Source organism: Marmota flaviventris, chromosome 7, assembly GCF_047511675.1.
Source record: "Marmota flaviventris isolate mMarFla1 chromosome 7, mMarFla1.hap1, whole genome shotgun sequence".
Taxonomy (NCBI): domain Eukaryota; kingdom Metazoa; phylum Chordata; class Mammalia; order Rodentia; family Sciuridae; genus Marmota; species Marmota flaviventris.
The window spans coordinates 35845506-35869956 of NC_092504.1; the positions used below are offsets into that span (position 1 = coordinate 35845506).

Sequence of the window (24451 nt, forward strand, 5' to 3'; positions counted from 1 at the left end):
GTCAGGACGTCGCGGGGCGTGCGGGCGTGGACTAGAGGTGCTGTGTCCGCGCACCCGCAGGAGCGATGGGCACTTGGTGTGTAGGGTAGTGCAGTGGTTCCTTGTGTGTCGGCAGCCGGGGTCCTGGCCTGGCCACCCGCTCTAGAGGCGGCGATTTGGAATAAACGAAGCCTCTAGCTATGGCGCCGTCTCCTCCCAGGGCCCTCTCTTGAGGCCTCCTCCTAGGGCATGTGGGCCCTAGCCGGCCGGGGCTGGTGGCGGGGACTGGTGCTTAAACCGCGGGCCACTGGGGCCGCGCGACCCGGGCTGTCCAGGGACCCGTCAGCCCCGACTGTTAGGGCTGCTACGAATTCCTGGACCACAGACAGGCTCTACAGCTCCGCAGAGCTCAAGGTGACGGCCTCTAAGTCTCCGGTGAGACCTTTTAAAATGTTGGAGAGTGCCCCTCCCCCCCAGCCCCCACATGCGATCTTGGAAACGTACTGGGATTCCTGGAACTGGCTGTGAGCCCATATTCCGATTCCTGCAAGGGAGGCGGAGAGCGTGGAGCGCCTGCAGGCTGCACGCCTTTCCACTGCTGCCAGTGTGACCTTGAGCCAGTCATTTAACTTTCTCAGTTTAATTCTAAAATCCTCCCAAGGAACCTGCTAATTTTTTTTTTTTTTTTTTTTTTTTGCATTTGAGACATTTGGCTCTGCTTCTTCATTTGTTCAGTGATAATACCAATTAAAGGTCCAGTGGCTATTTGCGGGGGTTGTGTGATGCAGTACAAAGAGCTGAAATGCAAGACGAAGAGAAGTATTGGCTATGTCTTAGCTTCTTTTTATTATTCCATTTTATTTCAGCCAAACAACCTGCAGTTTTGACTATTGTGGTTGGAGAACGTGGGATTTCAGTAACTGTAGTAACTGCACTATATGATAGCTGTGAAAAGATTAGGCAGAAAAGTGAAATATTGAATGCAAGTTATGAGTTAGTAGAAAGTAAGGTCTGTGTGATTAGTCAACTTTGGCCTATTCTAAAATCCCTGTGGGGTGTGTGTGTGTGTGTATATATATATTACAATTAAAAGTTCTTAAAAATAGTGCAGTACCTTTGACTCAAATGAGGGAAACATCTACTGTGGAAATATCAGATTTAGTTTTATATTTTTACGCAATTAAGTATAATTGTACTTTTGTCTCCTTTGGATTGCGGCAGTTATAAATACAAAAACATAAAGGTGAATTTTATAATTTCGTGCTGTTTATTGATTATGAAATATTGACTGGAAAAATAGAGTGCACAAAATGAATATTTTACTTGAATGCCAGTTTTTAGCAGTTTCTGATGTGCTGAAGTAAAAAGTTCAAAATGTGTGTATTAGAAAGCAGGAGTTTAATTTTTAAACATTTAAAAATGTAATGATAAGCCCTGGTTTTTGTTCTCACAATTTAAAAAAAAAAAAAATTTCTTCAGGAAATTTTCAAAGTAACAAAATATCTAAATTAAAATGTTGCAGGCTTTATTAGGAACACAGATTTTTAAATAAACCTGATTTATGATTTCATGTGTGCTAGGAGCAGAGAATTCTTTCTTTCAGCTTTTCTGAGCTCCTTTGCCTTAAGAACTTCTGCTAGATAATCTGCATACTCAAGACTGTTGAGAAGTTCCAGATGTCTTGTATTCTGCAATCATGGAAATAAATTCAGTTCCTCATTGGCCCCAGAAGTGGTGGAAGCATTAAGGGATTTTTATTTACCTGATTGATCATCTTTGACTATGAAAATGTTGTGTTTGATGAGTCTTCTTGTGATATGTTGTGTTATGAGCTCAGTCATATATCTGTAGTCAGAATAATTATATGTAAACACTATAAATACTAGAAATAAAATTGAAGAGCAAGAAAATGTTTTGAATTAGTATATTTGTTTCATATAAGGAAAATTTCATACTCCTACATGTGATTTCTTTCCCCATTCTAGGAAAAACCTGACATGTCTAAATTTCTTGTTGAAGATATTAGAAATTTTAGTATCATTGCACATGTGGATCATGGCAAAAGTACACTAGCTGACAGGCTTCTAGAACTAACAGGTATTTTCATTTTATATCATATGCTTAATCGACTGCAGTGAGTTATTGGGAATCAATCCACTTTTACCATGTTAAATTTTATTTTTAATTTTGTGTATAGTATTTTCTTTTTTAAAGTCCAGAGAAATACCAATTAAATGTTTCTGTTTGTAGGAACAATTGATAAAACAAAGAATAATAAGCAAGTTCTTGATAAATTGCAAGTGGAACGAGAAAGAGGAATCACTGTTAAAGCACAGACAGCATCTCTCTTTTACAGTTTTCAAGGAAAGCAGTACCTTTTAAATCTCATTGATACACCAGTAAGTATATTAATAACTTTGCATGTATTATGAAAAACCTTTTATTAATAACACAAACATTGTTTTAATTTTTTTGAACTGAATTTTAAATATCTTTTTTTCCTCAATGTTTTTGTTTTAGTGTAACCTCTTTCAAAAGTACAATTAAATAAAGAAAAAAAAGTAAACCTATGTTTAACAACTTTTTATCAGTGTCAGTAGATTTGCCATAATGCCCCTTCCTGGAATAACTGTAGCTAACATTTAAAGGTATGAATATTTTTGTTTTTTAGGGCCATGTTGATTTTAGTTATGAAGTATCCAGGTCACTTTCTGCTTGCCAGGGTGTTTTACTGGTCGTTGATGCAAATGAGGTAGGATTTTTCATTTTATATAATGATATGTCTATTTGGTTGTTTCAAGATGTTTTCCTTAAAATGTATTATGGAAACAGAATTTTTCTGTTTGAATAAAGAAATAGATTGTGTTTTTCAAAATCATATGCTTTGATGCTGTTAACTTGAGGTTTTATTACATTAAGGAAGGCATTCTGTGGGATTGAATAATTTGTTAAGTTTTTAAAGCTGATTGAAGTATTCAAAAGATTGTATTTTTTGTTGCAGCATGAAGGTTGTCCTATTATCAGTGCATCCTATGAAAACCTCCTCCACCAACTTTAGCAGTCCATATCAGTTTTTAGTAGAGTTTAAAAATCTTTAGTTTTTAGGTGATTTTTAAGGCAATAATTTAGAAAGTGTTAGAATGTCTTAGGGTTAAGGCAATAGTTTAGAATGTTGCCAATTTTTTTTTTTTTTGTGGTATAAAATTCGTGAAATACCTATATAAGAAATATACTAAAGTTTAAGCCTTTCATGTATCTCAGTTTTTCACAAAGTCTGAATTAAAAATTCAGGTTTTATTATTGTTGTATTGTGTGTCTTGATTCTGCCAAGAACAGTAAATCTCCACCTTACTTACATAGTACTAGGCTTTATGAACTGCATCACATGATTGTATTCTGTAGTAGGTTTTGAAGTCCTTGAGGATCCATTTTTCATCTTTGTGTCTCTAATACCTGGCACAATTCTTGGCACATGAAGGACCTCCAATTAATGTTTCTTGAACTGAAAGAAATTATCACAGGGAATGAGCCAGGTGTATGGAAGTGTGGGTTATCAAATTTGCTGTGTAAAAATCTCTGCTTGAGGCTCCCTGTGTTAATCTTTGTAGAATGTCTATTTTGTTTAAACTATTCCCTTACCATGAGTGATCTTTATTTTAACCCCAAACACATAAGCTAGAGAGCAAAGTAGGAAGGGCAGTATTGGTCAGCTACTTGTCATTATATTGAAATGCCTGAGATAATTAGCTTATATAGAGGTTTATTTTGGCTGTTTTGGAGTCTCCTGTCCGTCACTGATTGACCCATTACTTTGAGCCACTGACAGTGCAGCATATCATGGTAATGGTATGTTGCAAAGCAAAACTACCCACCTTGTCAGCCTGGAAGCAAAAAGAGGAGGAAGGGGTTACTATCCTACAGTTATCTTAAAGGGCATGTGCCAATGACCTAACGGTCTCCTGTAGGCCCCACCTCCTAATAATGCAACCCTAGAGATAATACCTTTAATACATGGGCTTTTGGGGAATTCAGGGCCCAAACTATAGCAGGCAGATATTTGGCATTTTGTTTATTATTTGGGTGATGGAAAATCTGTTTTGATGAGGATGATGGTTTGAATACCATATGGTTTTGAATATAAATTTTGTGATGGTAGAATCGTCATCTCAGACTCTCATGTCTTTATATTTCCAGGGTATTCAAGCCCAAACTGTAGCAAATTTCTTTCTTGCCTTTGAAGCACAGTTAACAGTAATTCCAGTTATAAACAAGGTAATTATAATAAGACAACAAAGCTATTTATTATTTTACTTTTGAAAAGTTTATTTACTGTTTAAATGTCAGGTGCAGGATTTTATATGAGGGCTATCTAGCCACTTATTCCATGTATTGGTGGGATTGACCTCTTTGAGTTGCATGGGATAGAATTACAAGTCAAACTCCTAGGCCTTTGCACAAAGCTGAGAATGGAGTTCCTCTAAATTGCATGTAGTGTGAGAAGGCCATTTCTGTAGAAATGGTATGCAAGCAGACAAAAATATACAGACTGCACATAGGAAAAGCAAAGAGGCTTATGATTATGAGAAAACAGTATAGCCCATGAAACAGTTCAGTGATAAACTGAGCTCTCTGTATAAATCACAGTTTCATATTTCATTGCATTATATTCCTTGATATTAGAGTTTAATAGAAGTAAGTCTGCCTATAGATAAGACAGCTTTTTATCACACTTTATATTTAACTTTGAAAATCCATTCACATGGTGCTAATTGATGTGATTACTGAACTCTTCTGCACTGAACTATTTCTTTGCATGTTGTGCTGCCTGACTTGTATATTTTGTAGTCATACTTGTTAAAATTATATTATCTACATGTAAATTATTTAAATTTTTTCAAATAAAAACAGAGAGGTTAGTTAGGTTATAGCAGTAAGCCTTTAGCTATCTCTAAGTACTGTTAATATATATTTTGTTTTTATTATGCTAATGTGGTGGATTTTATTTTTAAGATAGATCTGAAGAATGCTGATCCTGATATGGTTGAAAAACAAATTGAAAAAGTATTTGATATTCCAAGTGATGAATGTATTAAGGTAAAATATCATTTTTTGAAGATGGATTTTACTTTTAAAAATCTCAGGTAAATGGCTTACGTGAATTTTATGGTATTTGAGCATCTGACATTGTACAATGTCTTTGTTATTTCATTTGATTCTCACAAGGAACCCATTTTATATTATTAGGACACACAGACTCATTTCTGTGTTTAAAGGAACCAAGGCTCAAAGATTTTTATCATGTTCCTTAGATCATAGGTTGTAGTTAGCCAGTGTATCAGGACAAAAACAGGCCTTTTGAAACGCATTCCAGTATGACTTCTTGTATGCCATTTTACCTCTTTGGAAATACTGTCTTTGCAGACCAGGTTCCAACTAATTTCATATTTTTGAATTTTTACTTACCTTTCAAAGGATAGTTTGCTTATTAAGTAGCCACAACCATAGCTATGCTGCATGGTAGAAAAGTATGTCATTGCAGCAATATAATATTTTCCTCTTACTTGGTTTTTGAAAGAGCAAATTTCTAGTGATATTATTTTTATCCTATACACAATAGACAAATGCATACAACGGAATAAAGTAGCAACATTTTACTTATATCATTTATTTTGGGGGTGGGGTACAACTGGCATGTATCCTAAATGCATAGGATAGCCTCCAAAATAAAGAATTTCTTGCCCAAAATATCAGTAGTGCTAACTTCTCTGCAAAGACAGTATTTCCAAAGGGGTAAAATGGCATACAAAAAGTCATAATGCAATGCATTTCACTAATAACTGCAATGAAATGTCAGTAGAATGAGTTTGAAGGGGAAGAGGTAGTGTTCAGGAAATGGGTTTCAATATTTCAGAGAAAGTTCTTACACTGATGATGACAAAGAACTCATAGTGTTTAAGTCTTACATTGTTTTTTCAGTGTGAGAACAATAAAAGAGTAATGGGCTTTATAGTTGCATGCCATCCACATATATTGATCATTCTTGAGATTTAGGCTGAATATGAATAATCATTTCTTATTTCAGATATGAAAGCTGAATTTCAAGAAAATAGGTATTAGTGAAAGTCCTACATTCCATGCAGACACATGATTGTTACTCTGTTTTTCTTGAGTATTGGGGATTAAATTCAGGAGCAATCCACTACTGAGCCACATCCCCTGTGCAATTTTGTATTTAATTTAGAGACAGTGTCTGACTAAGTTGTTAAGTGCCTTCCTTTTGCTGAGGTTGGCTTTGGACTCATGATCCTTCTGCCTCAGCCTTCCTAGCTACCGTGCCTATCATGATTGTTACTCTTGGACTTTTTCAATTCTTAGTCCATTACTTTCTCAACAGCATGCTAAAAATGCTCTTATAATTCAATCTTGGAACCATGGAACCTCCTAACTGTAATGAAAAAAGGTATTTGTCAGCATACAAATGTGATTTTCCTTTTGCTATATTGAAACTAATTGATAATTATTAGAATTTCTTCTGAATATAAAGCTTAAGTCATCAGAATAGAAAAATATATCCTTAATTTTAAATGCTTTTTCTTTTTTTCCTGTATATTTTTAGATTTCTGCTAAACTTGGAACAAATGTTGAAAGTGTTCTTCAAGCAGTTATTGAAAGAATACCCCCGTAAGTATTTTTTGCTGTTTTTATACTGTTCACTTAATATGTAATAGTTCAAAGACCATCAGTTTGATTTTTTTTTAAAATCGTAGATATGCAAATACACTTGTAGCGAATGAGAATAAACCTTTGTTTTTAGTAATATACTTAAGCATATACAGTAGAGTAAAAGGAAGAGAACAGGGGTGGTAGGGATCTCTTCTTAACAACCATGAAATAATTTCATTGACAATTCTTTTTTGCTTTATAATGAACAAATATATTAACAAATAAATATTGCAATTTATTCAAAGTTGAATTCAATCTGACATACATATTTTACAGAAAGATTCTTTTATTTTGGCTGTTAGGTATCAACCCTTTCTCAAGAACAAGAGTACATTAAACATAATACCCAAGTTGAAAATAGGTGTTTTTATTAAGATTTTAATTTGGTATATATATTTTTACTTGTATTTAATAGCCCTAAAGTGCATCGCAAAAATCCCCTGCGAGCTTTGGTATTTGACTCCACCTTCGACCAGTATAGGGGTGTGATAGCCAATGTAGCATTATTTGATGGTGTGGTTTCCAAAGGAAATAAAATTGTGTCTGCACATAATCAAAAGACATATGAAGTTAATGAAGTTGGAGTTTTGAATCCTAATGAGAAGTCAACTCATAAATTGTAAGTAATCTGTAATAGTAGCTAAAATGTTTGTATATATTTATATTTCTGCCCCTTTCTCACCTTGGTGAGCTTACAATGATCTCCACTTTGTATCTTAAAAAAGTACCTGATTATTTAATGCAACTATACAGTGAATGCTGCAGAAGGGTCTCATGTATGAAGAATGGTAGGAACATTTATGGATATAAAGTATAATCAATATATGTTTATTCTTGACTAGTCACAACTGATTTAATGATATAGTAGATTGGGTCCTATATTGATATGTTCAGTGGAATAATTAAAGAGTTAGTTTTTTTCACCCATATCCATGTTGAGAAAATTTTTTTGGACATTTAAGTTCATTACAACTAGATTTTCTAATATAAAGATAGTATAGAACTTTGCATTCTTTTCTTTAGTGTGAAATTCACAATAAAACCTTGATTAACTAAAATCCTTGGGGAGTGGGATTAGAAAGGTAGTGTGCTTTAGAAAAACAGACCTGAGTTACAACTAGAGTGCCTGCTCTGTGTTAGATATGGGACATGACTTTATGTACATAGTTTGAGGTTTCTTGGGTACTGTTTCTTCATCTGTAAAAAGTTAGGGTATTGTGCCAGATGTTTGCATAGACCACATTTGAAGGTTCAATATTGTATGCTTAGAAAAGCAGTATATTACTAATTACCTTGAGTCAGAAATTCTGTGTATTTTAATTTTACTTAAATCTAAAATCAGCTTCTATTGTGCCAAATATGAATATTATTGCATCTTCACTTAAGGTTCTCATACTTCATTCTACATATAAATTAGTTTACATAGGGATTTCTTTTCTAAACTAAGGTAAAACTCTGACATCTTAGAATGTGCTCTTTTCCTACAACACAAATATCAGATAGTTGTCAGATTTGTTGAAAGCTCACATTTTTCTGCTTAAAATTTACTTTTTTGTTTATTGAAGAACATTTGTAACATTTTTATTAATAAAATAGATGATTAGTATATCATGCTTGTGTACAGTGAAACCAGTTATACTGTGTTTATAATTTAGAAGCTGTTGTTTAATTTGTAAAAGTTGTGCAGACTTATGAAGAAGTTTTAGGCTTCTGCAGGGGTTTTTGTGGTAATGGCTGAGACATGGTGTTTTTGGTTTTTTGGTCTTTTGCGGATAAGCCCCAGAGGTTTAAAATTGATATGTAGCACTTATTTGTGGTTTGATCAAGTTTTGTTTGGAAAGTATGTGATAGTTTCTTGGGAAAGCTGTACAACTGTAGTATGCAATTGAGATGTTAAAGCAGTATATTTGCATATAATAATTTTATTTAGATATGCAGGACAGGTGGGCTATCTGATTGCTGGGATGAAAGATGTCACTGAAGCGCAAATAGGAGATACATTGTATTTACATAATCATCCAGTGGAGCCCTTGCCTGGGTTTAAATCAGCGAAACCAATGGTATTTGCAGGTGAGGAGCTCACAAATTCAAAGGTCAAGGGCCAAAATTTTTTCAACTAAAAGTCTGACCCTTTAGTGAAAGAAAAATCACAGAGGATAAAGACAGATTCTGGTTATTCTAAATGACTGTTAATGTCAGGATATTCTTGTCGTTTCATTTTTTATGTGTGCATGCTATTGACACATAAGTTGGTAATTTCATATATGAGATGAAGTTTTTCTGGGAGTTCATTTAGGACTCCTTAAGAAAATAAATGCATATGAAAAAAGCTGGTTTATAGGATATTATTTTCATTTCTCTAGGGAGTTCATTTTTATATCTGAAATGTTTTTCTAATTAGGATGTTTTTGTTTCTGATTATCAGTATATTTACTGAATATTCTCCTCTTACTTAACTGGGTTTTCTTTAATGTTGTACCAGTGTAAACGTGACACAGAATACAGTGTGACTTTAAGAATATAACTTCAGAACCGTTTACTATTATGTGGTATATTAAGATATTTTAGAAAAGACCAGATCAAAGATCATCAAGTTATTCTACACAGAGTACCAATTGGTTTTCTCCCTATAGACTGTCTCATTGGGAATTACGAACTTCGGTTATCCCCACATTTAAGCAGCCAGCCATTTGGATATTGGCAACTTGCAAGGTGTGGTATTCATAGTTGTGAGACAAAAGAGAATTTGATGAATCAGTACACTCCCATAGTATTTGTTAGTAAATTCCTAAAAAAAAAAATTGTCTTTGGATTTAATAGAGAATGGACCATATAGAATTAAAAGTTCTTTGTAGTTTTCATTTCCACTCTTATTTCTTCTCTAGTAATAGAGATGTAACTATATAGTAAATGTTCAATTTTTTTTCCTGTAGGCCTAAATTTCCATGGTTCCTTCTTGTTTTTCTTCCCTCATACTTCTGTAAAAGCATAAAAACACTGGAATGTGAATCCATTTTTGTATTCCTTAAAGCTAATGAATTTTGCAACCAGTTTAACTTAATATTGATAAATTTTGAGTAAACCAGTATTTTAGTCAATAGAATACACTAAAGTAATGTAAAAGCTAATTGGTTACTTTTGGACTGGAGAATACCACATATTGTTTGGTTTATAGGCAGCTTATCTTGTGATAATTAAAACTTCTTGTGTCACCAGGAATGTACCCAGTAGACCAATCTGAATATAATAACTTGAAGAGTGCTATAGAAAAATTGACTTTAAATGACTCCAGTGTGACAGTGCATCGGGATAGCAGCCTTGCTCTGGGTGCTGGCTGGAGGTAAGATTCATTCATGTAGTAGAGTTGCATTTTTGAAAGGAAAGCGTAGTTTAGATGGTGTATTGCTCTTGAAATATTTCTAAAGATAAGTTTATATTAATATAGTAAAGTTAAACCTTATGTCAGCCTATTTTACACTGTGGATTCATGTTTTATGAATAAGTTTTATGATAATTTTAGATTTGCAATGGAGGATTTGAATCTTATTTAATAAATTATATTAGCATTTAATTATGATGTGAGTTGTTTGAATGACTCTTGGTCCACTTCTCCCCTGAAGTAACATGTTCATCAAAGCTAATAGAGCCCCCAGGATATAAACAATTCAAAGTATGGCTTTTTTGTCCTCAAGGTTGGGATTTCTTGGACTTTTGCATATGGAAGTTTTCAACCAACGACTAGAGCAAGAATATAATGCTGCTGTTATTTTGACAACACCTACTGTTCCATATAAAGCTGTTCTTTCATCAGCAAAATTAATAAAGGTACTATAATGTTTCATATTGTTTCACATCAGCATAAAAGGGAAAACTAAATTGTGTATGAAGAATGTAAGAGGAAATTCTTAGTAAGAAGTAGCTGAGTAGCTATTAATAAACTATTGATTGATTAGTGTAATAATTTATGCATTTTTTTCTTAATTTGACCTCTATATTATCAAAGCTAGTCTATTACTGATAGTAAAAATTAGAATAAATAATGAAAATACTGTTCTAAATATAGGACAAAGATGAAAAATATAATTTTGGTCATACGTAATTTATTTTATTAAAAAGTAAAGCATTCATTCTTGTGGGCATGGAAACTTTAAATTTCAAGTTAATGATGGAGACAATGTTATTTTCCATCCAAACAGCAATTTATTAATTTTAAGTAACCATTAACTTTGGAATCTATATTTTCCAACAAAATTAACTTAGTAAACTAATACCTTAAAAGGGTCAAATTGACACATATACTTTTTAATAGCCCATGAAATGTAAAGTGTAGTAAGTCAATAATTGAAATATTTATTAACAATTGTTTTAGTAATGTTAAATGATTATTACTGAAGGGGTTTTGAATTTTGTTCTTCTTAATTCTCTTTAGTTATATATAACATTAGGATTCGTTTTGACACAATTAAAGCATGAAATGTAATTCAGCCTAATTCCTCCAGTATTTCCCCATTTCTTCCCCTCCACCCTCCCATTGTTCCCTTCCCTTTACTGATCTTTCTGATATTTACACACAGTGTTTTTTGTTTTCTTTTTTTGTTATGTCTTGTGGATGTACTTGATAGTGAGAATTCACTGTGCTTATATTTATATATGGACATATGAAAGTTGGGTCAGATTCATTCCACTGTACTTCTCTCATTTTGTTGTCCCTCCCTCCCACTCAATCCCCTTCATCTAGTCTACTGATCTTTCTTCTATTTTGATAGAATTCTCCCACTTTCTTCCTTTTTCCCCCTAACTCCTTTTAACCACCTTATTTTGGACTAGCTTCCTCATATCAGCAAAAACATTCAACCTTTGACTTTTTGGGTCTGACTTATTTAATTTAGCATGATATACTCTGGTTCCATCCATTTACCAGCCAATGCCATAATTTCATTCTTCTTCATGGCTGGGTAATACTGCATTGTGTATATATACTACATTTTCTTTACCCATTCATCTGTTGAAGGGCACCTAGGTTAGTTCCATAGCTTGCCTGTTGTGAATTGAGCTACTATAAACATTGATGTGGCTGTCTTATAGTATATGGTGCTTTCATATATTGTGGATATTAGTTAAAGAAAAAGCATGTTAAGATAATATTCTAAGCTTTAGGAATTCTTATATGTTCTTATTAGTGGCAAAAAGTTTAATAAAATAAATTCTAGAGTATGCTATAAGGTAAAAGGTTTGCTTTTAAAAGAAATGTGGTAATTATTACATTAGTATTTTTTTCTTGTTGATTTTTCTAAATTTTAGGAATACAGACAAAAAGAAATCACAATCATCAACCCTGCACAATTCCCTGATAAGCCAAAAGTAACAGAATATTTGGAGCCAATTGTTTTGGGTACCATTATCACACCAGATGAATACACTGGAAAAATAATGATGCTTTGTCAGGTAGAAATGAAAAACTATTTAATACAAAAGTAGAATTTAATCCTCTGAAACAGTAGTTCCCAACCTAGGCTTTGAAAGATTTATTTCTGTTGAGAAAATTGAGTTTAATGAGATTTTCATATATATAGCTCTGTCTGTATCTATACAAGTATAAAGATGCATATGCTTTTAAATTCTATTTTCAAGTAAGAAAAACAATCAGTGTTTTTGATCATCTGGTAACTTATTGATATTTTTAGCCCAAAGGAAATAAATTTAATATGCATTCTGAACTGGCTAAAAGTATGATTCCTTTTAGCCCTTTAAGGACTTCAATATCATTTGAAAGAGGATTTGAATATCATTTGAAAGATAATTATAAAACTTCAGGGACCCTAGATTAGAAGTATTCCCCATTTTGCTTTATAATTCTTGCCTTTTTTATTGTAATAATACCTACTCCACAAATGGGGTATAATGAAATTCATCAAATCTACATATTTGGAATATTGACACAAAGTATTTGGAATATTGACACATAGTGTAAAGTGTGTCAAATGGTGACTAGAAGACCTGAATTTTATTTCTGTACCACAAACTACATTGTAATTACGATCTGTTGCTTAATTCCTCTGGACCCAATTTGTAAAAAAAAAAGAAAAGAAATTAGGACTTTGCCTTTTGTAGTTACATGTGATTTATTGCTCAATGTAATAAAAATGTGTAATTTAAAAAAGATAAAACTGTTAGATAAACACAAAGGATTAAAAGCTTTGCTAGCAAGCATAATGTAATTGAAATACAAAAAAGTTCTTGTATTAAAAAATAATGCTTCTAAATTTTTACTAGGCCATTAGAGAATTATTTCTTCATTTTTTCCATTCTTTATTATTAGGATTTGTAACTTGGTAGTTGATATCTGTATGCACCAGTTTAAGACCAGTATTTGTCTAGGTTTTACTTAAATACATTTTTTTCTTTTTTTTTTTAGGCTCGAAGAGCAGTTCAGCAAAATATGATGTTTATTGATCAAAGTAGAGTTATGCTTAAGTATCTTTTCCCTTTGAATGAAATTGTGGTAGATTTTTATGACTCCTTGAAATCCCTGTCTTCTGGATATGCTAGGTAAAAAATATATGGCAATCTCAAATGTTTGTTAACTTTTTGAAATACTGACAAGAATATGCCACCCACTTAGTAATTTCAACGCTCGAATATAGTTGAAAATAGAAGTCTAAGGTTGGAAAGGCTTGGAATCTTGTAGTTCTAACACTGAGGTGGTGGTAGAGAATACTTATAATTTGCTTATGACAAAAAAATTCTTTTGATCAAATTGTAACTCTACTTTTAATAGAAAAAAAAAACAACTTAGCACCTTCTTTATGAAAAGAATTATATTCCTTCTGTCTTTTTAAAGAATTGTACATGTTAAAAAGCTACTGTGACTTCAGCTATACTTTGAAATGTATTTGTATGTTCCGTGGTCCCAGGCACATCTATTTACACATGAAAAACAGAAGTACATATTCATTCTATTTAAAATGCTAGGGGTTCACCTGTGTTTATGAATAAATAACTTGGTTTTCCTAAGAATAAGTGTTTTACATCATAAAAAACTGTATGTATAGGAACACAGCCCAGACAAAGTAAGAGTTGAAAGTTAATATTAAATAATAAATAAGGAACTGGATATCTAGTATTCTGGCATTCTTTTTTTGTTGGGGCAATTAAGTCTGTATTATGTCAGTATCCTTAAGGTCTTACATTACAGGGTAGTGTGTAGTAGAATTTAAAGGAAATATGAAACACAATAGAGAAACAGTGGGAAAATAAACATTCAGATCTATAAAAAACACACAAGACATGAATATTAAAATTAACACTGAAAGAAAAATTCCAGTGTTTCAACTTCTGTAATAACCTGGAAATTTAACTTATTTTTTTCAGGTGAAGAGGGTCAGCATATAGAGTAACTCTTTTTACTAAAGAAGTCTTATGTTTGATTATATAGACAACTTAGTTTTTCTGATTTGTCATCCATTTTATTTTTCTTGTATGTCTTTTAGACAAGACTTTGAGCATGTAAGTGGTAATAAAATTTAAAATAAAATGAATTAAAGTGGCAGGTTCAAAAATTACTACAGTTAAAAGGATTATTAGTAGATATATTTGTTTTTAAACATTTTAAACAAAAGTCTATCAACTGTAGTTTGCCTTTGGGTAATACTTTCTGTATTAAAAAATCTTTTAGCTTGGAAACTTAAAATACATTTCAAATTTTGAGCTACATAAAACTAAAATACTCAAACTTCTAACATTAAGGTGATTCTCATGTTCAAGATGAATGTCATTTCCACACTTAACAGAAATTCTTTATAGTTCGTAGCGTTCTATAAAGCCATCGACCTCCCATGGATTGAGATCAGGAAAAATTAGTTTCATGTTGAGTGTCAAAAATCTACTACAGCATGGTCATAATGAGGATGTAATGCCAAACCAAACAGCTATTTTCTCTCAAACTTCAACCCCAAGCACAGTATCTTTTTGGAGTTCCAGATGTGTTTCCTGTAATCATATAGGAAATCCAAAAGTTTCATGTACTAATGGCTGTTTGTCAATGCAACAGCACTTATTTAAACAGGATTGTCATTGGTAATAGAAAACTAAACAGAAACTCAACTAATATATCTTGAGAATGACCCATTAATATATGGTACTGAACAGAGCCCACCAGCTGCTGGGAACATTGGGGAGGAAATGACTTGTCTTTTGTGATCTATTGTTCTAATCTAGTTTAACCATTTTCTTTTCCTTCACCTTCTGGACATACACCTGTTGTTTTTCATCCCTTATTTCATAAAGTTTATTCCTTATTGTGGACATTTAAACTCACTGTATATGTAATATTTGTAATATTTTGATGGCAAGCTAGATTTTGTTATAGGGGAGTGAGTAATGAAAGAAATAAGAAAAATTAATCTCCTGGGATATATGTCATTTGGACTTTTTTTTCTTGTTAGCTTTGATTATGAAGATGCAGGCTATCAGACTGCAGAACTTGTAAAAATGGATATTCTACTGAATGGAAATATTGTAGAGGAGCTAGTAACTATCGTACACAAGTAAGTTGAGTAGAAACTAATCATGAAATGTGAAAATAATCACTTTTGATGCATTTTTCTTTAGTTATTAATCACTCATTTTTATTCCAACAGCTACATTTAAAAAATTTTTAATGATAATTAAAATAGTTTTCAGTCTACTGGTTATATCCCTCTATTGTTTCTCATACTTCTTTCCAGATTACTAAAAATATAAAGGCAGTATAGAATTATAGCCAATAAAATAGTGTCATGGAAAGAAAGCCTTTACCATGTGAAAGTAAATGTTTTTTAAACTTTATAATGGTGGTTTTAAGAAAACAAAAAGGTTTTAGCATTCATAAAATTATAATAATGAAATTATGAACTGGCACACTGGTTAAATTATGGCAAACCCATAACCATATTTCAACTCATTAAATTATATTGTAAATTAGTATTTAGTGACAGAAAATGAGGATGGTAAAACGTACACTATGATCTAACTACAATAAATATCAAAAGGATATATCTTAAAAATGTTAACTGGTTTTCTGTGGAAGAGAGAAGGGGCATCAAGGATGTTTTTTTATTTTCTAATGTGTTTCTAAATTTTCTAACATTAATGTTATTTAAAAAGTTATTCATGATTCAGAGAGAGATGTTTATGATAAATAAGTTCCACTTGAACCTCCTCTAAAAAAAATCACTGTTAAATTAATTATACAAATGCCTATAGATACATTAAACATTCTTATTTAGGATATGTAAATAGTTATATATTTTTCTGTTTCAGAGACAAAGCACACACTGTTGGCAAAACCATATGTGAACGTCTAAAGGATACTCTTCCCAGGCAATTGTTTGAGATAGCAATTCAAGCTGCTATTGGAAGTAAAATTGTTGCAAGAGAAACGTGAGTTGAAATTCATTTCTGTTTCCAGGCTGGTTTTAGAATTGATATACCTAGAAAACTGAAGAATATTGGAAATTTTAACTTACTATTGGCCTAAGTTTTATTCCTACTTGTAGAAACAGTATGATAGCTGACTCAGTTCCAGTGGTTTAAGTGGTGACTTTTTCTTTGAATTACTTACATAACTCCATCAGGAATGTTTTTTACGGATATGAGTTTGAAAAAATTTCCATTTATTTCCATTGAATGACTATATTGTATTTCCTTGGAGAGGAATTTCCTTAAGGTTTTATCTAGATAGACTCAACCAATTCAGGTAGTTTATAAGTAATAGAAAACTGAAACTAAAAGATAAAATAAGTATCTTTTACCTGAAGCATGTAATACCACTTCCCCAGAAGTAGGGAGGTTCTAAATCAGAAAGGAATGTGAATATCATATTAGGCTTTGGACTGTAGGTTAGGAACCTCATATGTGGGTTATAATAGATGAGAAATGCCTTCATTTCTGTAGCAAACTAGTGTTTTCCACAAGATAGTAATAAGTCAGAACTGAATCAGCTGATAGGAAATATTCCTAACTGCAGGAAGTCTCAGAGTACACTTCCTTTTTTTATTGATCCTAATTACTTCTGGGGAATCAGAAATACCTCTGTAGTTACGAAAAGTTGTAAATTGCTATTTAATTCTAGCTTAACCAAAGCCAACATCTTTATATAGATTTGAGATAAATTTTATGTCTATTCTTGGAATGAATTTCATTTTGTAAAACTGTTTTGCTTCAGTTATTTTTGTTTCATGAAAACAGACTAGGCAGAATATAGTTGATAACCACAGAACATCAGGAAAATAGTAAATGATCATTCAATGATTGTGTTAAGGTTCTGCCAACACGTATGGTTTTGCCAACAGTGTATGCTTTGTCTCTGAAACAGAAAAATATGTAATTATTTACCTATCCTAAATATTTGAATGTTTAATGTGATCTGTAGTAATTTGCATAATCAGTTTTTTTTTTTTATTCTTGAAAAATAGAGGTCTGTATCTTAATGAATATCTGTAAAAGGGAGTTTTGGGGTTTTTTTTCATAGTTATATAGAGATTTTAATACCTTTTTTCAATCATTGTGGGTATTCTGATACTATATGAAAACTAAATAAAAAAATTCTTTGCAGGAAGACTATTTTTAAAAATTAGAGTGACCTGGAAATTTCTCACACACTACAGTAATAGATTATTAATCTATGATATAGATATATTCAAATTAGGATAGGTTTTATAAAAGCTCTGTACCACTGAGCCACAACCCCAGCATAAAAGCCTAAATCTTGTAATGTCTTCCTAGTTTATCTTCCTAACTGTTCCACCCACATTCAATACTAATAATAATCCACTTTGTTTTAAGTAGTAGCAGTATTACTAGGTTGAGCCATAAATAATATAACTCTTACATTAAGATGAAGTTTGAGTAATCAAGCCTAACTACCACAGCTTGGCCTTCTTTTCTTAATAAAATACTGGTTGATAATCATGTTGAATTTATTTGCTGTTTTATGCTAACTGTATGAAAATACAAGGCACTTGAGCTACTATTTATTTGCTTACAGTAGTTTTATATACTTAATAGCATTATCATTAAAATATTTTATTAAGGAGAAATTGTTTAAAAGTACTTTTTAAAAGTATAGTGGAAATGTGTACTTAAACATAATTTCCTCTTTTACAGTGTGAAACCCTATAGGAAAAATGTTTTGGCAAAATGTGTACGTATCTAGTGTATATTCTATTTTGTAGTATTTCTATTTTGTGGGTTTTAAGTCAAAAGGGGTAAAAATATATTGGTTTTCATGTTGGTTTTTATAAATGTCCTTTATTTTAATCTTCAGCTTTCCTTTTTAAAGAGGTAAATTTTAGATTGATCATAGTAATTAGTTTGATTACATTCATAAACATTTTTTCATCTTATTCATAAGACTTTCCATATATATGTATACACACACATACACACACTAAGGGTACATTTGATAACATTTTTATGGTCTAATATATGATGAAAGATTCTGAAGACCACGGCTTTTACAGTGGTAAGATTGAGAATTGAGATCCACCTCTCTTGTTTTGCCAAAGTTTTCTGTATCTCAGTTATTAACTCAATTATTATGAGAACTAAATGATTCTTTCTAAATGCTCAGTATAGTTTTTGGCACATTTTTGTCTATGTGAGTAAGACTTTCTATATTGGACTATATATCATTTAAAATTACAAGCCTTGAGTTGAATTGGTAATGAGACTGATAACTCTAACATGCTATAAATAACTGTAGTACTGTTTCTGTGGGGAATCTTCATATCCATCCAAAATAACTAAACCTTTTATCATTGTTTGAAAAGATAGTTTAATGAGTGTCTGCCAGCAAGATTAGAGAGGTAACTTTGCGTATGTCTACCTCATGGACAGTAATTTCATAAGAATGTTATGATTCTATTGTGGTCTCTGTGTAACTATAGGATTATTATTTTGTGAAGTTTTTTGGACTTACAATTTTTCAAAATATTTTTCAGTATGGTGGTGATATTACCCGAAAGATGAAACTTTTGAAGAGACAAGCAGAAGGAAAAAAACGGATGAGGAAAATTGGCAACATTGAGGTTCCTAAAGATGCTTTTATAAAAGTTCTAAAAACACAAACTAATAAATAACTCATGGAAAACATAAGGAACTTCAGTAAATTATAAACTGTGTAAAGAACTTCAACAAGTTAAAACCTGTGTGTTTTTTTCTTTATAGTAACTTACAATAATAAAATGAAAATAAATAAGTTTCCTTATTAGTTTCAGGGTTTTCAAGTTTGTTTAGTAAAAGTTAGGTCATAGTAAAGGTTAGGTCATTTAGTAAAGGTGAGGTCATAAGTGGAGCATACCTCCACAGGCTGTACAGGTTAAATGAGATAATATATTTTAAATACTCAGAAGAGTGCACAATGTAGTAAAGCATAGTGAATTTTAACTGTTATGTTTTCATGCATGTTTTTCTCTCTCACTGCAAGGTCCCATATTTAATATTCCATGTAGCTTAAGTGAAAGAATTTCCAAAATCCACCTTAAGTGTCAAAACGTTAGATGGATCAGTTTATCTGATATGTATGAATTACTACATATGAATCACTTATTAAACAAAGTAAAGTCAAATAACAGTGTCTTGGCATCTGCTTTATCTTTTGATGTTCATACAGTTTACAAACCATCTCATTACAAACCAACATGTCATAATGTACATCTAAATTAAAATTAAAGCAGAGGCAGTCTCTTATTTCTGACATTCAGAATTCATGCAGTATGATAAGTGTTTGGTATTAGCAGCTGTTATGAATTACAGCTTAACAATTATTTAATTTTCATTCCTGAGATCACAGAGCCAATAAACAGCTATATTAATTCAAAGCTCTTTAGTTCCACATTCATTCATTAATAATCACTGACAGCATGCAGAATGTATCATAGCAAATGATGTAGCCATTGGTTTTTGTCTTCTACTTGAATGAGGAAAATGTCTTTTCAGATTAAGACTATCAATGATGAATTTTATATTGTTACATTATGAGATAATTATAAATTAAGATAGTGGGACTTAAATTAAAATGGCAGAATATATGAAATGAAGAAACAATTAATATGGTTTCAGAACAAAATGTTCTATTCTTTCATTGTTGCAAAGGAGTCATAAGTTGCACCTGGCACATAATATGCACTATGTATCTACCATTTAATATTTGTGCTTGTTTTATATGGTCAAATTTTATTCTGTAGTCAGTCACTCTTCAAAAAAATTTTGGAAAGTGACCTAACATAAGTAAGATTTCTACAATGAGTATTAAAATGGCACCACTTATTAAGTTTGTTGTGTGTCAGCCACTGTACTGAGTTCTCTTTTATTCAGTTTGTAAAGGAGAGGAAGAAGTTGACACTTATTGCTCACAGTCAGTTTTTGACATAGCTGGGATTCAGACAATGGTTTCTTCAAAGACTACTTAACTTTTTCTTGTGAAATGTATTCAAAAGGCTTTAAATTCTTTACTTAAGAGAATCACACCTTCTGAGTTAGGGAATTACTGTGGCCAGAGAGCAATTTGCTGAACAGTTAGAGGACACATACTTAAATTAGCCTCCTAACTGTGGCTGTAATGAAAAAATAATTCTTTTAGACCTTTAAAGCACAGAAATACCTGTGAATGGTACACAAAAACAGACAATGTTGGCCTTTTCATTATGGCATCATATGACCTAAAGTAGTTAGGGTAGTTCAAAGTAACTACTAGAACTATTAGTATAAGACACTACTGATTTACTGGATAGTTAAATATATATAAAGCTATTAAAAACATGATCTATAATTAAAATAAGGCAGCATTATTTTACACTAACAGTTTTATTTTTATTTCATTTTTAGTTTATTTGCTAAATATTTTAAGGAGTGTAAGTACATTTCAATCGCAGAGACAAGCAGACATAAATAAGGCTTCTATAACATGGGCTTATAAAATGTGAAACATCAACAGGACAGGGAGCGTTTTGTCTTTAACTTCCAATGGAATACTGAGAAACTACAGGTAAAGGTATTGTCTATCTGTAATTGTATGATGGTAACAAACCAAAAGGAAATGTAGGCTCACAGATACTGTTAGTTGCTGGAATCTCCCAAATGCAAGTATTTATTTCACTTCTGGAAATAAAATTTAGATAAATTATTTATTATAAGTTTTATTTGAAGTAAAAATAGAAAATATATTTAATTTGCACTTATGCAAAGTTATGTCACTCTAAAATAGTTTACAGCAATTCCTTTTATATATATTTCACATTATAATTTTAGACATTTTTAATAAGGAATAAAGCTAATCATTTGTGAAGTTTAACAATAATCAGAAAATATTCTTCAAAAGAATTTCCTTAAGTGTGTACCTAGGTATAAAGCTCATAATTTTCAAGATACTATTATTAAGGGCATGAACCCAAGTCATTAAATAAAAATAAGCATATCTGTAAAAAAAGTGCTGTATAAGAAGGTAAGCAAAAGCATGCATTTAACCACTTTCCAAAAGGTTGTAAACTAAACATTTAGGCACTGTCATCTCTTCAAGTGTTCTTTGCCAACAATATATAGCAGGACTTTTATTAATGTCCACAGGCGCTACCGCAGGAAAATGACTAAGGCAACCACATGCAGAAAAGCATGTGTGTAATGCACAGAAAAAGAGCATTCCAAAAGTAAAGGTTTTCCATGACAGTTGTTGATGAAAGACTTGGAGTGTCTTCTTGTAATTAAATAAAAATCCATTTCACTAATCATGTCCCAAATGGTACCTGATGTTCACAATCTTTTTTTAAAAACTTAATCATTCTAAAATTAAACAGGCAGATATTTCATTTCTATGCTGTTTTATAGGTGGCTATGTAGCTACTGTACTGTATAATAAAATAGCCAACCAATTTTAAAAGACTACATTTCCTAAATCCTAGTGTAAAAGAGGCATTTTAAATATGGAATGTATAACATATTAGATTTTAAAAATTACAATCTTCAAAATTTCCAATTTTATCATATTGCATAGCTGATAATTCATCTAATAAAAAAGTTTTCTTTCAAGCAGAATTTTGCTTCAATCTCCTTCAATTTCCTTCTTTCATACTGTGTAGTGGGTCCACAAGTTTATTGTGCACATGCATTAAACCTTAAAGAAAAAAAGCACAATTCTAGTTTTGTTTTAGTTAATTTTGAACTCTCATTTACTTTAGCAAGCGTTTTAGTTAATTTTGAACTCTCATTTACTTTAGCAAGCAAAAGATTTATAAGATATAAGTATTTTTGTTCCCATCTGATACAAAAATCAAGTTTATTGAAAAACTAAAAAATGTTTCAAAATGTTAAACTACCTAGCAAATATCAATTTATAATTATCGATGAAACGATGTAGATTTAGAATGTATACAGGTACTTTGAAAGTAGCCAGAAGTAGGAGCAGTTCTTCAGAGCATTTCTATGTCAGGATACCAAATTTGAATACAATTTGTTTATTAATACATTCTAATTACATTTAAAAGCTTTTATTGACTTTGATCTTCTGGTAGTTCTTTTACTAGACTCCAGAGAGGAGCTGAGAACTATTACAGTAGGATAGCTTTAGTCCTTCAACATATTACCATATGCATACAACTGGCAAATTGTTTTCTACTCCATAAATATTTGTGTTTATGAAAAGGGTTGATTACATATTAACCATTACATATTGAGAAAGGTTTCCTAAACCAGTTCAGAAGATGCCTATATTAAACGCTAAGTTACTGTAGAAATTTAGATTCTAAATTTAAGCAGAGTTTAAATTTCATTTTGTAATATGCTTGCGAATGGTTCTTACATATTAAAGCTTCTTGAGAAGTAGCATCTTTTAGTTATTAATGTCTAAAGGCATAAGTACTATATTTCTTTGAAAAGAAATAGTTCTAAGAAGATTGTCTTTTGACAGAATCAGTTAACTGATTATTTTATACTTTAGAAATCATTTAAATTTTCCAGGTCACTGTAAACACAGAGGCTGGGGAAAAGCACTTGGAACTTGGTTTCCAAAGAAAATGGGATTTTTAGTTTGGGGAGATAGGGTAAGTAAGGAAATGTTCTTGTCAGGGAGGCTGAACAAAGCACCCTAAAATACAAAGTGTGAGGGAGACCCACTTCTAGGGTATAAGCAAAGAACCCTGAGAGGAGTTCCTGTAGGGGAAAAAAAAAAAAAACCTAGGAGAAGTCTTCAAAGGAGATTCTGAAAGGAGGAAATATCCCATTTTCTACTGCTACTGAAAGTAAAAGAAAGTTAACTTCTCAACAGCCTACTTAAAGGCTGATTCAGCACTTCAAAGGTCCAATTTCAGTAAGACAGGGAAGAATAATTTCAGTTATGTAATTTAGAAGATGAATCATTTCGTAGAGGATCATCCTGTACAGAATAATTTTCTATATTTGCTAACAACTTTGATGATGGGTAGAATACATTTAAGTTGTGGCTTTAAAACATCAAGATAAACATTAAAAACCCAAATACTTTATAAAGTTTTTTATTTTTTTTTAACTACACACTGAAAATAGCTTTTATACATAAGGCTGTTTTCAAACTAGAAATTAATTTGAAAATTCTATTAATTGCTTTCTAGCTAATCTTTAATAATTTACTATGAAATAAGGTAAAAACTGACAAATTTCTACATTAAGAAATTCCATAAAAAGAAATAATAACTGGCACTTAAGTCATAAACAGAAATAAGTAAATTCTTGATACAAAATTATTAATAATTTGTATTTAAATGACATTTTGTATGTCATAATGTTATATGTCATAGTATCTAAATATCAATTTATTTACAAAGTAACTTTTACCTCTGTCAGGCTATAGGGGTGGCCCCTAAAAGGGACACAACAGAAAAAAAAAATTCATCACCATAAATAATGTTATAAAATACACTAACTCAAAGATAAATAAGTTCTAATTAAAAAGCAATACCAAAAAGCTTTATATGAATAAAATGCCCAAGTATTAAACTTTTCTTGTGATTAACCTGTATCTTTCAAAAGGTACATATGAAATAAGCTTCCATTTAGTAATAATTGTTACTGTTTGGAATTTAGTTAACCTAGATCTTTTTCAGGAACTAAATAATTAGAACCTTTACTAAATAATTAGAACTCTGTTAACATTTTTTAGTGAAGACAGAAGAAAAGGTAGTATTGTAAATGGAATTTGAAGAACTATAGGCAACAACACCCAGAATAGTATCCTCCAGTTTTCTGATGGGATATAATAGTAACTCAGTGAGAATATGCCAAATACATAAAACTACATTTGAAATATGTGCACACTCTTGAGTATTTAATTAACTCTACTCTAAATCAAAATACTTAACTGCAAAGTAAGGCTTATATATGGCCCAGAATAAGATCTAAATTCTACTTTTTTGACATACACTGATATTCTGAAACCTCTTTAGAAATATATACAGCTCCAAAGTAGAAAATACAAGGTACTCTTCAGGTAATGCAAATATCCTCTCATGAACAGTTTACACTTTAACATGTTTCAGAAGAACTTGGAATTTATATAACACTAAAAGAACTAAACATACATAAATACCTCCTTCTCCTCTAGTTTAAATTATCTAACTTATGCTTATATTTTTCCTGGAAGCAATGATTATAGTGTGGGGAAAAGCACACAAATATATCTTTGATTTAGATGATACTATATTCACAGTTTATTCCTCTTCTGGGAGGTAGTATAACAGAGTGG

General features: G+C 31.6%; 2 protein-coding genes across 4 annotated transcripts in view; one reads left to right on the forward strand and one right to left on the reverse strand.

Annotated features, from left to right (window-relative positions):
* Positions 1–10: 10 nt before the first annotated feature.
* Positions 11–18945, forward strand: Guf1 (GTP binding elongation factor GUF1). Of its 3 annotated transcripts, none has more exons than XM_071614257.1 (17): positions 11–76; positions 1965–2076; positions 2230–2378; positions 2651–2731; positions 4174–4251; positions 4990–5073; positions 6596–6660; positions 7118–7321; positions 8633–8772; positions 9919–10042; positions 10395–10527; positions 12004–12147; positions 13118–13251; positions 15147–15248; positions 16003–16122; positions 17848–17884; positions 18684–18945. In XM_071614257.1, exons 2-17 carry the CDS (start codon positions 1977–1979, stop codon positions 18819–18821), a joined length of 1833 nt encoding a protein of 610 aa, XP_071470358.1. In that variant the 5' UTR covers positions 11–76; positions 1965–1976; the 3' UTR covers positions 18822–18945. The 3 variants fall into 3 exon arrangements, with proteins under 3 accessions (XP_071470358.1, XP_027796064.2, XP_027796071.2); XM_027940263.3 differs by lacking the exon at positions 11–76 and adding an exon at positions 85–414; XM_027940270.2 differs by lacking the exons at positions 11–76; positions 1965–2076; positions 2230–2378; positions 2651–2731 and having other exon boundaries at positions 4994–5073.
* A 2138-nt stretch (positions 18946–21083) lies between these two features.
* The window catches only part of Gnpda2 (glucosamine-6-phosphate deaminase 2), a 23838-nt gene continuing 20470 nt past the window's right edge, over positions 21084–24451 (reverse strand). The window contains exon 7 of the mRNA XM_027941420.3: positions 21084–21850. Coding sequence (XP_027797221.1) covers positions 21789–21850 — 62 coding nt within the window. The 3' untranslated portion in view covers positions 21084–21788. The remainder of the gene's footprint in view (positions 21851–24451) is intronic.